Source organism: Phyllostomus discolor, chromosome 8, assembly GCF_004126475.2.
Source record: "Phyllostomus discolor isolate MPI-MPIP mPhyDis1 chromosome 8, mPhyDis1.pri.v3, whole genome shotgun sequence".
Lineage (NCBI taxonomy): Eukaryota > Metazoa > Chordata > Mammalia > Chiroptera > Phyllostomidae > Phyllostomus > Phyllostomus discolor.
The window spans coordinates 67,515,756-67,534,295 of record NC_040910.2 but is presented as its reverse complement, the minus strand read 5'-3'; the positions used below and the strand labels follow the sequence as shown (position 1 = coordinate 67,534,295).

At 41.1% G+C, this 18,540-nt stretch overlaps 1 protein-coding gene across 5 annotated transcripts in view; it reads left to right on the top strand.

The window, feature by feature from the left end:
* DNAH9 (dynein axonemal heavy chain 9) overlaps nt 1-18,540 on the top strand; it is a 335,540-nt gene that overhangs the window by 184,823 nt on the left and 132,177 nt on the right. For 3 of the 5 annotated variants that reach the window (XM_028534618.2, XM_036032969.1, XM_036032968.1), the window contains 2 exons: nt 7,177-7,338; nt 13,595-13,791. In XM_028534618.2, the coding sequence (XP_028390419.1) occupies nt 7,177-7,338; nt 13,595-13,791 (359 nt within the window). Of the gene's footprint in view, nt 1-7,176; nt 7,339-13,594; nt 13,792-18,540 lie in introns of those variants that run through there. The other 2 variants (XM_036032967.1, XM_036032970.1) reach the window with 2 other exon arrangements.

The window sequence follows — 18,540 nt, the reverse complement described above, 5'->3', positions numbered from 1 at the left end:
TTATTGAGTATTAATTTCAAAGGAATTTTTTATCACATGATCCCTCTCTTAAATCTCACTGCAGCATGATGAGGTGGGGGTGTTGCCATCTGTATTTTCCAAGTTAATAAAAAAAGGAGTTAAAGTCATTTGATGAAATATTGCTCATAGTGGCAGAACTCAAGGGAAAAGAGGCATGAAGTCCCTTCTGGAAGTACCCCGCCCTAGCTCCTATCTGGACGGGCACCTTGTCACCTGTACAACTTAAACTTTATACTCATGACAACCCTTTGGGATACACATTCTTATCCCAGTTCAACAGAGACTCAGAGAAGTTACCAGCTAGGAGTTACCAGAGAAGTTGCCAGCATGGATGTTCACAGAGGTAGAAAAGTATAAAACAACGTCAGCAAAGTAACAAGCAGTCTGGTCTGGTGGGGACAGCAAGTGATAGGGAGGGGCTGGCAAGAGTAGAAAGATTGTCTGAGCCCCGAGTGAGCCCTCACAAAAAGCCTGATTTTAGTCTGCGACAGTAGCTGGTGTTTACTGAGCACAGTTCTAAGCCTGATGATTTAATACTCACAACAACCATATGAGGTAAAATACTGACCATTTCAGTTTAGAAATGACAAAGCTGGGACACTGACAGATCAAGTACCATGAGCATGATCACAGAGCTGGCGAGCAGCAGCAATGATGCTAGCCACCTGAAGCTAGAATATTCAGCTCCACTGTGCATGTAGTTGGGGCAAGCGAGGCTTCCTGAGGAAAGTGCTATTCCAGCCTTGTTTTAGGGGTGATAATGGAGTGGGAGTGAATCTCTTGTTCCCCTGGTCTGTTTCTTTGCCAGACTCAGGTGGCTTCAGTGGCCACTTCTGGGCTCTGTGTCCCAACCAGGCCTGTCTACAGCCTGCCAGCTGTCAGCCACTTGCCGCAAGGGTAGAAGAGTGCAGCCCCCTTGAAGCACCTGCCTCCCCCCAAGCACACAGCCCCAGACTCTCCTCCAGAGGGGAGCTGCTAGCTCAAAGCTTGACCACATGCTTCCCCTATATCCTCCCCGCCTGCCTGCCTGTCTAGAGGCCTGATGGGCAACAACCCTGCATAGGGAGTCCAATGTTTTCCTCTATCCAGCTGGATCGAAGGCCCTACCATTGAGACTGGCTCTGCACTTCCTCCCTCTGTCCCATTCAGGACAGAATTTGATAGTTCTCTGAGTAGCAGAAATTACTATCCATTCCCATCTCAGTGTGACACATCACTATGTAGATGGTGCTAAGTTTGCACTTGCCATACTCATGCTGACACTGTCCTTCACTGTCAGTCAGCCTGAGTGTTCAGCTATAATAGGGCTCAGAGTCCTCAACAGCATTCCTCACTGCCAAACACAGCCCTGGGAGTTGGAATTCCTGGTGGGTGCTTCTTCATGCCCTCCACAGCTCATGCATGGCTGTGGACCTAATGGAATGTCTTTTTTTTTTTTTTTAAGAAACTTTTACTAAGTGTAGCATATAAGTAGAAAAGCACTTAAGTCCTCAGTATAGAGCTTGGTTAATTGTCACAAAGTCATCACACCTGTATAACCACAACTTAGAATCACAGCCCAAGAACATCCCCTTGGCCCTGAAGCTCCCCTTGGTCTGTCTTCAGGCATTCTTTCCTCCTCTGTTTGATATTATGATGGTACCAATACACAGAATCAGGCTGTTGGTAAAAATAAAAACAATTTCTTTCCTTCCAGTCTTCAAATCTTCTATTTGTTTTTCCTGTCCTATTGTTCTGGCTATAACTGCTAGTAGAATGGTGAAAAGAATTGGTGAGTGTGGTCTTGTTGCATTCTTAATTATAGGGGGAAAGCTTTTAATAGTTGACCATGAAGTATGATGCTTACTACAGGTTTATGCAGATGCTCTTTATCAGATTGAGATTAATTTCTTCTTTTTCATACTTTCACAAAGAGTTTTAATCATGAATCTATGTTCAAACTTAAATTATTTCTCTGTATCTATTGAAATAATTATATCATGTTTTTCTCCTTTTTACTGGAAATGTGATAAATCACATTGATTATTTTTGAATGTAAGATTAATCTTGCATTTCTGTAATCAAACCAACTTAGTTATTACATGTTAAGCTTTTAATATTTTGCTACATTCCACTTACTATTTTTTTCTGTATAATTTTTGCATCTATATTGAATGTCCTATAATTTTTCTTTTTTCTACTATTCTAAGGTTATGAAGCCCTTGTAAGATACACTGAGAAGTGTTTCCTCTTTTTCTCCTCTCTGGAAGGTTCTGTAAAATGTGTGTGCCTTCCTTAAATGTCAGAAGAATTTACTGATGAAATCATCAGGAGTTTTCTTTGTAGAAGATTTTAAATTATAAATTTAATTTATTTAACATATTAGACATTTCAGATTATCTATTTCTCAATGTATCAGTTCTGGCAAGATGTTGACGTCAACAATTTCTAGTTGACATAAAACTTTATTATCCTGTTATTATCTTTCAAATATCTGCTGTAACAGACATCATGTCCTCTTATTCTGAATATTGATCACGTATGCCTTTTCTGTTTTCTCTTTCTATTTTCTATCAGTCTTACTAGAGGGTTATCAATTTTTCTAGTGTTTTCAAAGAAACTAAAGTTATCAATATTATGTTTTTTATTTTATTGACTATCCCTATTTGATATCTGTTTTTTATTATTAATATTTACTCTTATCATCTCTTTCTTCCTTCTCACTTTGGGTTTTGGGTTAGTTTTTTCTTCTTATTTCTAACTTCTTGACAGGGCTCCTGAGGTCATTATTTGTCAGCCTTCCTAACTGACTGGCCCTTTTCTTATTATTGAATGTACTCTATATCTAACCATGGCTCTTGCTTTAAAGTCAACTTTGTATGATATTAGCATGGTTATTGCATATTCTTTTAGTATGTTTATGCTATATTGTTTTCCAGCTTCTTATCCAGTTCTTTTGTACTTTTATATTCAAGATATATTTCATATGGGCAGCATACAGTTAGATTTTTAAAATCTAGCCTGAAAATCATTGCCTTTTAATTAAAATGTTTAGTTTATTTGTATTTGATGTTATTTTATATAATAAATATTTCAGATTAAATCAGCTTTATGCTATTTGTTTTCAGTATATCCTGTCTAGTCTATGTTTCCTTTTCTTTAATTTCTTGAATTTTACTGAACTAATTATATTTTTATTCTTTGTTTTTTCTTTTAGTATACCATTCATCCTTTTAATATTCATCTAATGATTACCAAGTGCATCATTTTATTCTTTTTCCTTTATAAATAAGTACTTTTATCAATTACCATACAATGCAAGGATCTTACAACAGTTTGCCTCCCTTCAATTTTTATGCTAGTTATTTATTTTAATTCAATGTGCATTGAAAACCCATAATACACCAATATTTTTGTCTTAGTAAGTCCATATTTATTTAGATTTCCTCACACAGCACCCTTTCCATTGATTTTATTCTTGCTGCATTTTGATTTTATTAGATTAAAAATACATTTATTTCGTATTTTTAAAGAATTTTGGAAGGGGATTTCCTTCCAACCAATTCTCGGTTAGCAGCAATTTTTTTTCTCCAGCACTTTGAAAGTGTTATTCCATTATCTTCTGGTTTCCATTGTTTCTATTGAGAAATTATCTCTAAGTCTTACTGTTCCTTTGAGAGTCTATGAGTCTATAGGGAAAAAAAGTTTCTTTCTTCACTTGCCCACTTCTAAAAATTTTTCTCTGTCTTTGATTTTCAAAAAAATTCACTATTATGCCTAAGGTATCTAGGAGGTATTTTTCATATTTATCCTGCTTAGTGTTTGTAGCATTTTTTAATGTGGTTTAACATCCTTTTTTCAGTTTTGAAGTTGTTAGAGCTACTATCTTTTTAATTCTTTACTTCATGGAAATTTAATTTAAAAAATTTTTATTGTTGTTCAAGTATAGTTTTTCACCTTTCCCCCCACCCCTCCCAACCACCCCAACCCTCCCTACTGCCTTCTCCCATTTCTTTAAACATTGTTTCTGCTTCTCTCTTTCTTCTACTTTTGGTATTCCAGTACATGTACAGACCTTTTCACTGTGTCTCATGTGCTTCATATGCTATGCTGTTTTATTTGGTAATTTTTCTTTCTTTTTTTTTCCTGTTTGTTATTGAGTCTGAATATTTTATGCTGATCCCTCTGTTCACCAGTTCTTTTTTCGGCTGTGTCTATTCTTTGTTAGCCCCATTTGATAATTTCTCAATTTCAGTAACTGTAATATGAGGATAATTTTTGATTTGACAATTTCTGTTTGATTTATTTTTAAAGGTTTCAGTACTATGCTGAGATTCTTTACCTGGTAATCTAACTTCTTGGTCATATAGTTATAGTTTTGATAAGGTTTGTACCTGGTAATTATAATACCTAGATCTTCTGTAGGTCAGTTTTTTCTTGGTTTTGGTCATACCTCCTGGTATTCCCAGTAATTTGTTTGATTGCCAGACTTATGAGTTCTAAAGTGTGCAGATAATTTGAGGGTTTAGATGATGTTATTTTCCTTCAGAAATTACATACTTATGCTTCTGGCAAGCAGTTACCAGGGATTGAGGAGGTTGAAGTTGGGCTTGAGTTCCTGTGAGGCCTGAATTACTTGTTCACACACACTCCTGGCATATAACCATTTGACAGAATCCTAGGGGTGAGGAGGATACTGGCCAGCAGTATCCATCCCTGCTGAGGATGCTCGTTGAAACACATGAAAAACATACACAGGGACAACTGAGTCCTGTGGGGAAATAAGGACAAAACGGCCACTCTCTCTGGTGGAAGGCGCCCCATTTACCTGCCCAAGCAGGCTTTTATTAAACATACCAATACAGTTTGTCAATTACAGTCTGACGGAGAAGATAAAACAAGTAGTTTAGCCTTTCAAAGGGAGTGGCAAATCTCTGCTGGGATTCTGAGCTTAGATTTGGGGGGTTTATCATTTTAAAAGACTACAGGACCTAAAAGCTTAGTTTCATTTCTTGCCCGTGCCTTCATATTCTAATTAAAGAGCATCCTCCAGCAAGCAGGTCTTACAGGGTCTTTCTTACTCTGTGTCCCAGGCCTGATTACCCCAGTGGTCCACCGGCTCTGGTCTGGACTGCACCGCCCCTGCTATTTCCACAGGCCTGAGCCAGGCAGAGGAGACAAAGGCAGCCAGGAGACTTGGATTTCTGACATCTAAGAACAAGGACTCAGGCTTCGACAAAGCCAAGGAGCAGGGGTCGATGTCAATCACCCCTCCATTTCCACAGCCCCCCAAGTCCTTCCCTGAGGCCTCCACGTGATCATGCCTGTCTTAGGCGATTCCCCCATGGGAAATCTTGCCCGTCATTGGCTAACTGATCAAGCATTGGGGGCCGGCACAGAACAGGCAGCATTCATGCCAGGAAAATAAGTTTTATCTTCTTAGTGGCCCCTGGTTTGGAAGTCTCTTACTCAGCCTTAGTCGAGGGGGGTTACTGTTTCCTGAGACCAGGCAGGGCGGACCTCAACATAGGGGCTTTTAGATATGACCTCTTTCTTGGTCATCCCTGACCTCCAGTTCCCATCCTTCCTACCCCATGAGATGAGAAAGCTTTTCAGCATCCTGACCTCTCACTTGTCTCTGTCTCTGCAGTTTCTCAACCTATAAGCCATTGCTTGTGAAATGGCAGATGCTTGAAGAAGATAAATGGCACCAAAGTCAAGATTGATCTTGCTCTTTTCTCTAGTATCCAAGCCCCTTAAGTACTTGCTCACTTGATTACTTTCTAATGCCTCTAAAAAGATAAACTTAAAAATAATTTTACTATTTTTTGTAGTTGATCTCAGTGGGTTGGTCTGTGATCAGCTATTGTGCCATTACCAAAAGCAGAAATACTGATGGAGGTTCTTTCAATGTTCTAATAATTGATGTATCCAATGTTAGTTCATCCATTCCTTCAACAAGCATCCACTGAGAATCTAGTATATGTCAGGCACTATGCTAGGTACTTGGAATAAAATTATTAAAACAAACCATATCCAAAATGAAATCTCTCCATTTCTCTGCCTTTGAGACACTCACCGTGACCTGGAAGAGGCAAACCTGAACAAAGAAAAATAATTTTAGAACCTAATAATTCTCTTATAAATAGATATTTATACATAAAAGGTTATGTGGGCCACATTAGGGAAGTGATGTTGGGCAGGGAAGAAGTTGTCAAGGAGGACTCCAACCAAGGATGCCAATTGATCTAGAGCTTGAAATATGAGCAGAGCAAACAAAGAAAAAGACATGAAGCACAGAAAGTAATTTGAGCTTTTGAAACTGAAATCTAGATTTTATAGAATGTGGTGATCAGAGTGATCTTGAGAAAGCGAACTGGTAATCATACTATAACCAGACCTTTATGCCATGCTATTGAATCTGAGCATTATTCTGCTGGGAGTGACAAACAATGAAATGACTGCTTTTTCTCTAAGACAAGAAAGAAAGCAATGAAGGCAGAGATGGGAATGAATGAGTTTTAACTTATAGGACTTATTGAAGTTGTTGAGGGGCTCCAATCTTGCTGGTCTTTATTTTTCAATGAAAAAGAAAGCTAAGACATTGGCTAATAGGAACAGAGATGTGACAGAAATTTGAAAAAAACAGTAAATATGTGGAATAATCCCTGTGTTAGACAGGAAGGAGAACCTCCTAGAGATGAACAAAAGTACTAATGGCCCGCAAAGGTTAGTGACATGCATTCCAGCCCTTTGTCCTCATTAGGATTTCATATAAACACTCGTGGCTTAGACTAATTTTCAAAATGGCACTTCAGGAATTGGAATACAGCAGAGAAGCCACATCCTTCCTCAGTGTGGTGATTTGGAAAGTAATGGTGAAAATTCCAGTATCTAAGTAAGGTCAGGCAAACTGATTTGAATACCTGTTGGTTCTGAATTAAGACCATGCACTATGTGATTGGGCATGCTTCCTATCTTTCTGAATCCTGATTTCCAAATTATACAAAGAGGATATAATAAAAATGACTTTGTGGGATGGTCATGATGGTTAAATGAGCTTTGTCTGGCAAAACATCTAGTCCAGTACCTGTCACATAACTGGCTTCAATACATTGTAGCTGTCGTAGTTTTAAGTTGTTACTCATGTTACTTTTTTGTCTGTTCTCCTTGAAGGGCATTCTCTTCTCCTCAGTGGAATGTATAAAGTCCACACAGGACCTAGTAAAGCTCTATCTACATGAAGCAAATCGTGTTTATCGGGATAAGCTGGTGGAAGAAAAGGACCTTGATCTTTTTGATAAAATCCAAATAGATGTGGTCAAGAAAATTTTTGATGTGAGTATTGCCCTGAGAAATTTTTTTTAAATTTGAAAAATAGTGATAATTATGCAGATGATAACCAAAATGATCAATATCTAGCCCATAAATTGGAGAAAATCAGAGATTACATAAGGAAAGAAAACTCTCATTATTTTGCCAAGGTGAAAAATGCTGGGGCAAGAAGAGGCAAATCAATCACAGAATATCAGTGTTGAGAAGAACTGTAGACATCAGCTGATCCAAGTTTGTGCTGACTCCCCTCAGTGGCCTTTCCCGGGTGAGTCATCGAAGTTAACGCACCAGCATCCTTGGAAAGGCCCAATCTCATCTTCCCCAAGGAGCCACTTTCAAACTGCAAATGACTGAAAATTTAGAACAACTTTGAAATTTGGGGACTTTGGAACAATTTTAAAGACTGAAGATTGATTCTAATAATGATCTAAAATGTATTTCCCTGTCTCCTGATCCTAGGTCTATAAGACAAACCTTCAAATATTTTAAGGCCATATATCTTGCCCTTCGTGGAGTTTCTCTTCTCCAAGCCAAATAGTCTCAGTTCTTGTAGCCATTCCTGACAGGGCTTTTTGTCAAACTCAGAGTTATTTGACATCATCTTGGTTATTCTCCCTTTGCTTTCTCCTCTGAAATCATGGTGCCTGACTTTTACCCCAGCCCCAACTGGTGTCTGACCAAAAGCAAGATCATCATTCCCCTTTGCTGATACACCATAATTTTGTTACTCTGGTTTCCAGAATGTGTCCTGCTAAATAGTTATACCACAATATACTCCTTTGAAAAAGGGTATCTGAGATTTCTCTAGTTGAGAAACAACTTCGTATCATATTCCTTTCTTAGAAATTCAGTGCATTCCACATTGAAGCCCTGAACATCTTGAATGACCCTGATTCATATACCATTTCCCAAACACGTTGGACCCTACAGCTCTTTCCCTCCATCAAAGCTATTAATAATTTTCAGAATGATTAGTTCATAGAATATACTTTGGAAACAGTGATATGTTATCACATCCTATGATCACATAACATTTCTTAGTGTAGAAATCACCCCAAAACTAACACTGAGCCTTTTGTTGAACAAAGCCCCATATTTTTCACACATACTTCTTGTTTGTCCTCTCTTAAACTTAGAAATAATCAAATCTTTTATTTAAATGTATCATGTTGTCCCTGTGTTCACCTCATTAGGTTTAGCTCTCCACATGTTTTCCTGATTAGATCCTGGGTCTATCTCTGAAAATGGTTACTGTCCACCCAGACTTATAGGACAGCTTTATGAATCTTTGCACAGCACTTTTTAAAAAGATTTTTTAATTAATTAATTAATTTATCTATTTATTTATTTTAGACAGAGGGGAAAGGAGGGGGAAAGAGAAGGACAGACACATCAATGTGTGGTTGCCTCTCACAGACCTGATGAAGCCTGCAACCCAGGCACGTGCCCTGACTGGGAGTCGAACCCACAACCTTTCAGTTCACAGACTGGTGCTCAATCCAGTGAGCGACACCAGGCAGGGCTGCATAGCATTTTAAGTAACTTATTTCAGTCTTCCCTTTCCTAGTTCAAATACTCTGAATTCCTCCACTTATCCCATCATTTTTACATGGTCAGATGCTCAGCACTCTCACATGTTAGATACTCCTATCTGGGCACTGTAGAATGTGCCAATGCATTTCTTCATGGTTAGCTCTGCCAATGAGCCTTTACTGTCTCATCAGATTGGTCTAAGCCAGCACTTCAGTGTGACAACACTCTGTGCCTGAGACAGAGGTTTCTGTGTGTGTCTGGACCCTGAGGACATGTATTTTTGATCATAGACCCAGACATAATTAACACTGCTGTTATCCTCTCCCAACAGCATTTGTTGAGGTTTTATTTTTTTTGTATTAGTGCACATTTTTATTTCAGCACAAACAGCATTTATACCTTCCTTTTCAAATGAATTTTACCCTTTTTTCACCGTTAGAATCTCTGTAGAAATAAGCATTAATTTCAGTCTTACTGCAAATACAGGGTCATAATTATAAATAAACACTGTCACAGCATAAACTCAGTGAAGAAATCTTGCTCTCTTACCTAACAATGGAATTTTTGGAAGTTGAACTCTATTATTTGGCTTTACCAAAAATATAATCATTTCATTCTTGATTTTCATTACTGTAAAAGCAAAATTCTTGGTCCTTTTCTCCTTCTAAGGATCAGGGGCAGAATGACTCACTCTATCTCATTACTGTACCATGGGTAAGATGTCACCACCCCATCCACTGCTGGAGCCCACGTGCCTAGGAAGGCACGCCCCAGGGCTGCTCCTTGTCTGTGGCTGAGGCAGCTCTAAACACAGCTCGTGCTGGGGCATGATAACATACATACTTTTCATCCTTGTCCAACCATCCTGATTGTGCAAATCTTCTCTCACAACCATCTTTTTGGCAAAATATATGTGCATGTTGAGGGAAACCTGTACTGTGTCTGAGCAGTGTTGGGACAAAATTAAAATTCCAAAGGCATTCCTTTCAACCTTTCAACCAGTTATGTGACAAGCACACATAAACTAATCACTAAAATTCTGTGGCACACCAAAAGTATATTATATTTTTTGCAAATCTGACCATTAGGTATAATTTTGATGCACTCACACTGGACACCTATGGTTGTGTGCTGTCCAGATTTTTATTTGACAATCTAAGGGAAAAGAGTCACTATTAAGAATTTTTTGATTCACTGAGTGGGTTGGTTTTCTCTCGCCCTCCTGTACAGCTTGGCTCTGATCAAAAATTTGGAGACATGGTCTGTTCATCAAAGTGTCTTTGTATTCCAGGCTTTTCAGCCTGCACTTTGGCTGTTCCTCTGCTAGACCGTTCGTGTAAATTGATTGCCATCAGGACTCATTCCCAGTATATTAGCTCATTTTCAAACTGGGCAAATGGACTCCCACATCACTTTCCCTCATGTTCTCCTCAAGTAGTAAGAATGACTTTCCTGCCTTGCATTAAATCTTATCCAAATGTCTGGACATTTATTGTTATAGTCTAGCAAAACGAGAATAGTTTAAGGGGTTTCTATGGCCCTGAAACTACCTTTAAAATATAATAACTCAACAGAGACTAGACTTCCAGCCAACATGGAGGCATAGGTAGACACACTGTGCCTCCTTGCACAACCAAAATTAAGGACAACAAAAATTTAGAAACAAAAGTACAACCATATCTAACAGAAAATTGAACTGTAGGGAAGTCCGACAACCATTCATTCAGACTGGTAAGAGGGGCAGAGTCGGTGGCCGGCGGAGAGGGGTTGCAGCAGGAAAAAGTGGTGGTTGGTGGTCCCATACACACAGGAAGTGGCTGGCAGACCCCAGGCATGGGGTGGCAATAGGCAGACCAAGTGAGGGGCGCAAGTCTGCTGGCTGACCACAGACACACATTTACGCACAGATAAACAAGGCAAAAATGGGAAGTGAGACAGACCACGCAACCCAGGGCTCCAGTGCCAGGAAATAAAGCCTAAAAGCACTGATTGAAAACACTTGTGGGGGTTGAGGTGCCAGGAGAGATTCCCAGCCTCACAGGAGCGTTTGTTGGAGAGACCTACAGGGTCCTAGATCGTACACAAGCCCACCCACCCAGGAACCAGCACCAGAAGGGCACAATTTGCTTGTGGGAAGTGGCAGAAGGGACTGAAATATGAGAGCAGAGCAAGTGCCATTGTTCCCTCTGACCCAGCCCCACGGACAGCATCACAACCCAGTGACTGGGCTGACCCCCCTAGGTGAACACCTAGGCTCTGCCCCTCACTGCGTAACAGGCGGGACCAGAACAACAACAACAAAAAAGTTTCAAACAGGAGAACAGATCAAAGCTCTAGAGCCAATACATCTAAGCAACCAAGAGATAGCCATCAGATGCGCAGTTCAAAGCACTGGAGATCAGGATACTCACAGAATTGGTCAATTTCAGTCACAAATTAGATGAAAAAATGAAGGCTACACTAAGTGAAATGAAGGAAAATGCACAGGGAACCAATAGTGATGGAAAGGAAACTGGGACTCAGATCAATGGAGTGGAACAGAAGGAAGAAAGAAACAACCCAAACAGAAAAGAATGGAAAAATAAGAATTCAAAAAATGGGGAGAGGTTTAGGAACCTCCAGGACACCTTTAAACGTTCCAGCATCTGAATTATAGGGGTACCAGAAGGAGAAGAGGAAGAGTAACATGTGGAAAACTTATTTGAACAAATAATAAAGGAGAACTTCCCCATTCTGGCAAAAGAAATAGACTTCTAGGAAGCCCAGGAAGCTCAGACAGTCCCAAAGAAGTTGGACCCAAGGAGGAACACACCAAGGCACATCATAATTACATTAGTCAAGATTAAAATGAAGAAGAGAATTCTAGAAGCAGCAAGAGATAAGGGGACAATCACCTACAAAGGAGTTCCCATTAGACTGTCAGCTGATTTCTTAAAAGAGACCTTGCAGGCAAGAAGGGGCTGGAAAGAAGCATTCCAAGTCATGAAAGACAAGGACCTACATCCAAGATTGCTCTATCCAGCAAAGCTTTCATTTAGAATGGAAGGGCAGATAAAGCACTTCTCAGATAAGGTCAAGTTAAAGGAGTTCATCATCACCAGGCCCTTATTATATGAAATGTTAAGGGGACTTATCTAAGAAAAAGAAGATAAAAAACATGTATAGTAAAATGACAGCAAACTCACAGTTCTTAACAACCACACCTAAAACAAAAGCAAACTAAGCAAATAGCTATAACAGGAACAGAACCACAGAAATGGAGATCATATAGAGGGTTAGCAACAGGGGAGTGGGAGGGGAAGAAAGGGGGAAAGGTACAGAGAATAAGCATAGATGGTAGGTAGAAAATAGACAGGCGGAGGGCAAGAATAGTATGGGAAATGTAGAAGCTAAAGAGCTTATGATATATGAACATGAACTAAATGGGGGAATGTGGGTGGGAGCAGATATGCAGGGTGAAGGGGAGATAGGGGGAAAATGGGACAACTGTAATTGCATAATCATTAAAATATATTTTAAAAATATACAATAACTCTTTGCTATTTAACTCTTTCTACTCCTTTCTTCTTACAACCAGGCAACATTCTTGGCTTCTCTGTAGATATCACTGGCATCCTCACTTCCCCTTCATTAGGTTTGATGAATCTTGCCTCATGGGCTTATATGTGAGGTACCACATTGAAGACCCACCCTACAGTGCCCCTGTGTCCCGGGCAATACCCCTGCTGGTGACCAGCATGCTGGTTACCTGTTTTGCAGGTGGACCTCCCAGTCTGAAATTTAGGAGAAAAGAATGGCAGTTGGGGACTATTGCTTGTGCTGGTATAAATTTTACTTATGTATTAGAAAACCTATTCTTTCTTGGACTTATTTCCTCTACAACTCTTTTTACTCTTGAAATCTCAAGTATTTGTGTTTTGATAAATAAGCAATTCCTTTCTGAATCAAAAAAGTATTAGCCATGTCTTCAATACTTAGAGACTGGGTTCGCGGTAAAGAGACACAGACTCCATATCTTTGAAGCTGAGTTGTGCTAGGTATTTATTAAACATGGTAAGGTTTGTCCTGGGGACAATATTTGACACACAAGAAGCCCAAATCTTTGTGGAAGTTTCTTAAATAGGGGGTTCTACTGCAAATACTTTAGGATTATCAATGTCCTTATAAACAAACCAGTCACCTAAGGATGGCCTGTGGCATATTCTTCAGAATCTAATCCCTCTGTGCTGAGCTCATGGAGCTGAGACTTGCTCCCTCTAGTGTGCATTATCACAGGAAACAGCAAGGATGTTCTATGACATTGCTGTGGATTGCAGAGCAAGGCACATCGGAACAGATGTTGGAGGGATGAGGCCACTGGGTGCACCATGATCTCCTCCTGGTGAAAGAGACCCTGCTTAGAGAAATGCCCACCATGTCCCCAACTACTTCGCTCAGAGATGGAACCCATTTCTGATGATACTTGTGAGAAGGGTACCTCCCACCTTCCACTACCCATCCTCAGCCCAAAAAGAGTAACAGACACCATCCATGACAATGTGGACACAATAAACAAGTGTTAAACACCAGTCAGTGGGCTTCTTAGAAGGGACAGTGTTAGGATCAGCACTGATTTCATTTTGGGAGAGTGTGTAGAGAGAAATGGGAACTCAGATGTCTCTACTCTGTGTGGAACCAGAACTGAGATTCGATAAGGAGGGTGCTTGTCCCTGTATCTCCTCACCAGGATATCGAAGAGATCATGGAGCAGACTCAAAGCCTGAACATGTATTGCCACTTTGCAAATGGCATTGGCGAGCCCAAGTACATGCCTGTGCCATCATGGGAGCTGTTAGCCCAGACACTGGTGGATGCCTTAGAGAGTCACAATGAAGTCAACACAGTGATGGACCTGGTTCTCTTTGAGGATGCCATGCAGCACGTGTAAGTATGCTTTTGTTGTTTTCTTTACTCAACTGCCTCCTCTCCCCACTGTCTGGGGCCTCACTCGGGCATTTGAGGACATTTAGGCAAAACCAGGAAACCAGCTACTGCTGCTTCTCTGGACGTCAAGGTGGCAGCTGCAGAGAGGAGCAGCTGATACTCCTGCCACTGGCCCTAGAGGGCACCATAGAGCTGAATGCAAGCAAGCCAGGATTTATTTCCTTGTCTGTCACTTACTGTCCCTGGGCTGAACCACAGTGACACCATGGGAAAATGTGAGATAACAAATGGAGCACCGGACAGCTCCAAACCTGCAGCCCCACCCCATACTAGTCCAAGGGCCAATTTTATAATAATGAGATTGGAGCTTTTTGTTTAAGTGCTCATGTATTTCCAAAGTTAAACATCCTCACAGGTGTCGTTGCTATCAAATGAATTGCTGACATAGTCACCAAGCCTCCCAGATACTTTACACTCATGCCAGTGCTGCCCTATCCTGCTCTTTACATCCTTCATTCTGTGTCCCCTTCACCACCCCTCGCTGCCTGCCCAAGTTCTTCCTCCCTGTCTCCTGATACCCATGGTCTTCAGCAGAAAACTCTACTCCACTTTCAACTCCTCTGAACTGTTCCTCCATTGATGAAGTCTTCCTGAACCCCGACTGGTCCCTTAGTTGAGGAAGGCTGCTTTTTCTTCCGTATTCTATGGACTCCAGGGCCTAGAGAGAAGTAGGTACTCCCCTTTCCCCCCCTCATCCCAGTAGCATATTTAAACCATTTCTCCTTTCATGCTTTACAAAGTCCAGGGGTTTTGGGGGGTTTTTTTGAAGCATAAGTAATTGGACTTCCACTCTCATTGCCTGTTTTTGTTACTATCATCTGCTAGCATCCAGTTCCATGCATCATTTACCAGTGACCTTGGTACGAGGACTGTCCTGTCCTTGGTCATACCTTTCTTCTCTCCTGGCACCTGAACAACACCTTGTCTTTTTGTCCTCAGCCTCTGTAGCTCCAGTGCTCTTCCCTGCATCCCACCTCAGCCACTTACTCACATGTGCTGTCCTAGAACTTCCATCATCAGTAACAAGCCCACCTCCAAATCTTCCATGTCAAGCATTTCACGCTCTGACTAATATTTCCTCCCCTTCCATTCACCTATCTAGTTTTTATCCCAGATGTCCTTAAACTTTATCAAAGCTTTATTCTGGAAAGAGAAATGAACTGCTTTCTTGAACTCTTTTACCCCTTAGGGGTTTTTTTTCTTAAAGACTTTATTTATTCAGTTTTAGAGAGAAGAGAAGGGAGGCAGAAAGAGAAGGAGAGAAACATCAATGTCTGTTTGCCTTTCATGCATCCCCTACTGGGGACCTGGCCTGCAACCCAGGCATGTGCCCTAACTGGAAATCAAACTGGTGACCCTTTGGTTTGCAGGCCTATGCTCAATCCACTGAGCTACACCAGCCATGGCTTTACCCTTTAGTCTTTTCTTTCCTGCACTACCACAGACTCAATCATCCCGGTGCAAGCTCCCTAGATTTCCTGTCATTTATTGCATCCATGTAAGAAAAACTTACTGTCGTCATTAAACCCCACTGTCTTGTTGATCTACACCTGTCCCTAAGCATCTGAAAATTATTGAAGAACAATCCCCCACCATGTTCATTTGGTTTGCTTCAGATTTTCAGACACAAATATCAAAGGGGCCCTCAACTTTGGTAGAAATCCTCCTCTGCCACCCTTGCTGACTTCCCTACCCTCTGGTGGCTGCATCACAGTTTTTCTTTTCGAGCTTTTAACACCCCTCCCCTCTCTTCATTCACAGCTAATGAGCACCACTCTTACTTCACTGAGATAAGGAAAGCAACCAGAAGAGAATTTTCTCATCTCCTGGCCATCAAATTTAACAGCCTATCTGTATCCCACCTGCATCTCACACACAAATACTGACTTTCCTAACAGTTCAGTGACTGTTCATACCTAAGGTCAGTTCTTCCAGCTGTGCACTAGATCCCATCTCCTCTCACCTTCTCGGTGACTCTGCTCCTCCCTGCAATTTCCTCTCCTCTCCAATTCTTTCCCATCCTCTCTCTCTCTCTCTCTCTTTCCCTTTCTCTGTCTTCCTTCTTACCTTGTCATCATTAATTCATTAATTCCCTGATCATATGCATTAATGTAAACATGCCATATTATCATTTGTCTAAAGAGAATAGGCTATTCTTAATTCTACCATCCCTTTTCATCCACTTCCCCATTTCTCTCCTATTTACAACCAAACTCATCAAAAGGGTTTACTTGTCACACCTTCCCATTTATCATCCTCTTTTCAGTCTACTTATTACCACTCAAACAAGGAAGCTCTTATTGATGTCACCAAAGAACTACCTCTCGCTAAATTCAGTTGTCACTGGTGGGTCCTGCCCTTGTATTACACGACTGCTCTGCTGCATTTGCCATGATTAACTACTCTATTTGTTTACATCCATCCATTCACCTGATGGATGTCCGAGTATGAATTCAGGGATCTTTGTTTTATTCACTGCTAGATCCCCAATACCTAGGACAGTGTCCAGAACATAGCAGGTACTTAACACAAATTCTTAGCACATCACATGAGAATAAATGATGAGGATAGAGTGCTGAGGGGTCCTGTGACTTGAGACAAGGTGGTCAGAAAGGCCTCACTGAGAAGGCAGCATGTGGGGTGGCACGTAAGATCTCCACTCACTAGAGAAGTCACTATAGGCCTGGTGCCTGTGCTTTGTGTGCATCAGTTCATTTAGTTTTCACCAAAACCCTGAAGAAAGCAAAGCCAAACATCACACACCCCAGAAACAGGCAGCCAGCGCTAACACTAACAATACTGGGCTCTGGAGTGTTTGCTCTCAGCCATCATGCTATGGCGCTTCCTCATGTGCTTTTTCTCTTTCCCCTGGTCCAGTGTAAGCTCCTTGAGCACAGACCTTGTCTCACTGACCACCAAATCCCTGGGACCTTGGACAGTGTCTGGCGCATAGTCAGTGGTCAATGAATAATGGTTTTAAAGTGTCTGTTCACTAATATTTAAGAGCTACCTGAGCCTGTGTCACAGTCAATGTGATTTCCAACATGGGTGATCAACAGGCTGATACTGTTTTAGCAATGGAAAAACAGCAGAAATAACTGTCTGAAGGGGGCAATTCTGAAGAATAAAGTGTATTTGGATGGAACACTTAAAAGTATCAGTGTCCCATGACTTCATTCTTGTACTGCCCCTCCCTCCCCTCCCTGAGCCTCCTCAACCCAAATCTTTGCAGCTTCTACCAGCTAGAAACAGTAGAAAACAAAACACCAAAACATACAGTGAGAGACACAGACAACCTAATAATTTTGGAAGATTCCATGACCTCTCATCACTGCACCCAGTGCCCAGTGTGGAGGGGTCTGGACTCACTGCAAGGACATCCCACCCTTTGATACCCCAGGTGGGACTAGGCAGGGCAGAGAGGATGCCCCAGTATGCATTTCCCAGGAAATCACAGGGCCATCCAGGGCCCGAGGGGCCAGCCAAGGCGAGGGCCTATGTTTATAGGTACAATAAGGCCCATGCTCATATTGATGAGCATATTATAAAAATAATATTATCTGGTTATTCTCGCCACATGGGTTCTTAACATTTTCTTTTGTTTGATTCCCCTGCATCTTTCCTAAGCTTTGCTCCTTTTGCCCTGAACTTATTAATGGAGCACTGTGGAGTAGTTAGTTGCAGGTACTGTGGATTATTATGAGCACATGTACTGTACATAGAGCCAAACCCAGATTTCTGTCCTGGTTCTGTCACTATTGGGCTGTGCCCCTTCATGAAGGACACTGAACTTCCTCAAGCCCAAGTCCCAATTTCCTCCTCTGCAAAATAAGGCTAATAAGAATACCTATATTGTAGGGTAGCTTGCTCTGTGTGAAGTGCTTTGCAGTTAATAAGCAGTCCACAAATGTTTGTCTTTTCATATATATATATATATATATATATGTATATATTTAAACTTTTATTGTATTGTTTCCATTACCAGTTATCCCCCTCACACCCCTGCCCCCACAATCACCACACTGTCGTCCATGTCCATCAGTCCTTTTTCCTTTCTGCTCCATCCCTCCACCCCCTAACCTCCCTGTCTTTTCTCTTTGTGCTGTTGTTTTCTTGCATTCAGGTACCGTTCTGCTTTCCTATGGCCTTCCTTCACGACCTCCACACATTCTTGTTCTGCTCTTTGTCAAAGCCTCACGCTGGATCTTCCTCCTGCTTTTGGCATATTTTTAATCTGTCTTTTTTTTATCTTCATTCCCACATATTCTTTTCTGCCTCCTCTTCTTTTCTCTTAGGAAAAAATTCAGATGTACTTCTCTTGCTTCCCTTCCTTTGTGTGTCCTCCCAGTGCTTGCGCGCATGCACATTCACTCTTCAATGCTCCAGCTTCCTCCAGCTGTGCTGTGGTGCAACTTCAGCTTTTGTTTGTGATCACCCAGAAATTCAGTAATGAATTAACTTAGACTGCCTTGCTTTTCTGGCCCAGCAGCCCTCTAGAATATTGATCTTCTTTTTAAATTTTGTAATTTAAATGCAGAGTCCTTTGCCCTAGTCAGAGGTTGTTAATGAATCCCCAGCTGGAGTCCAATGCTGACAGTTGCAGACTGAACCATTCTTCTTTGGAAATGTCACCACTAATGATGTATTTTCCATTAAGATATTGAATCACATGGACCATGCTAAGCTGAG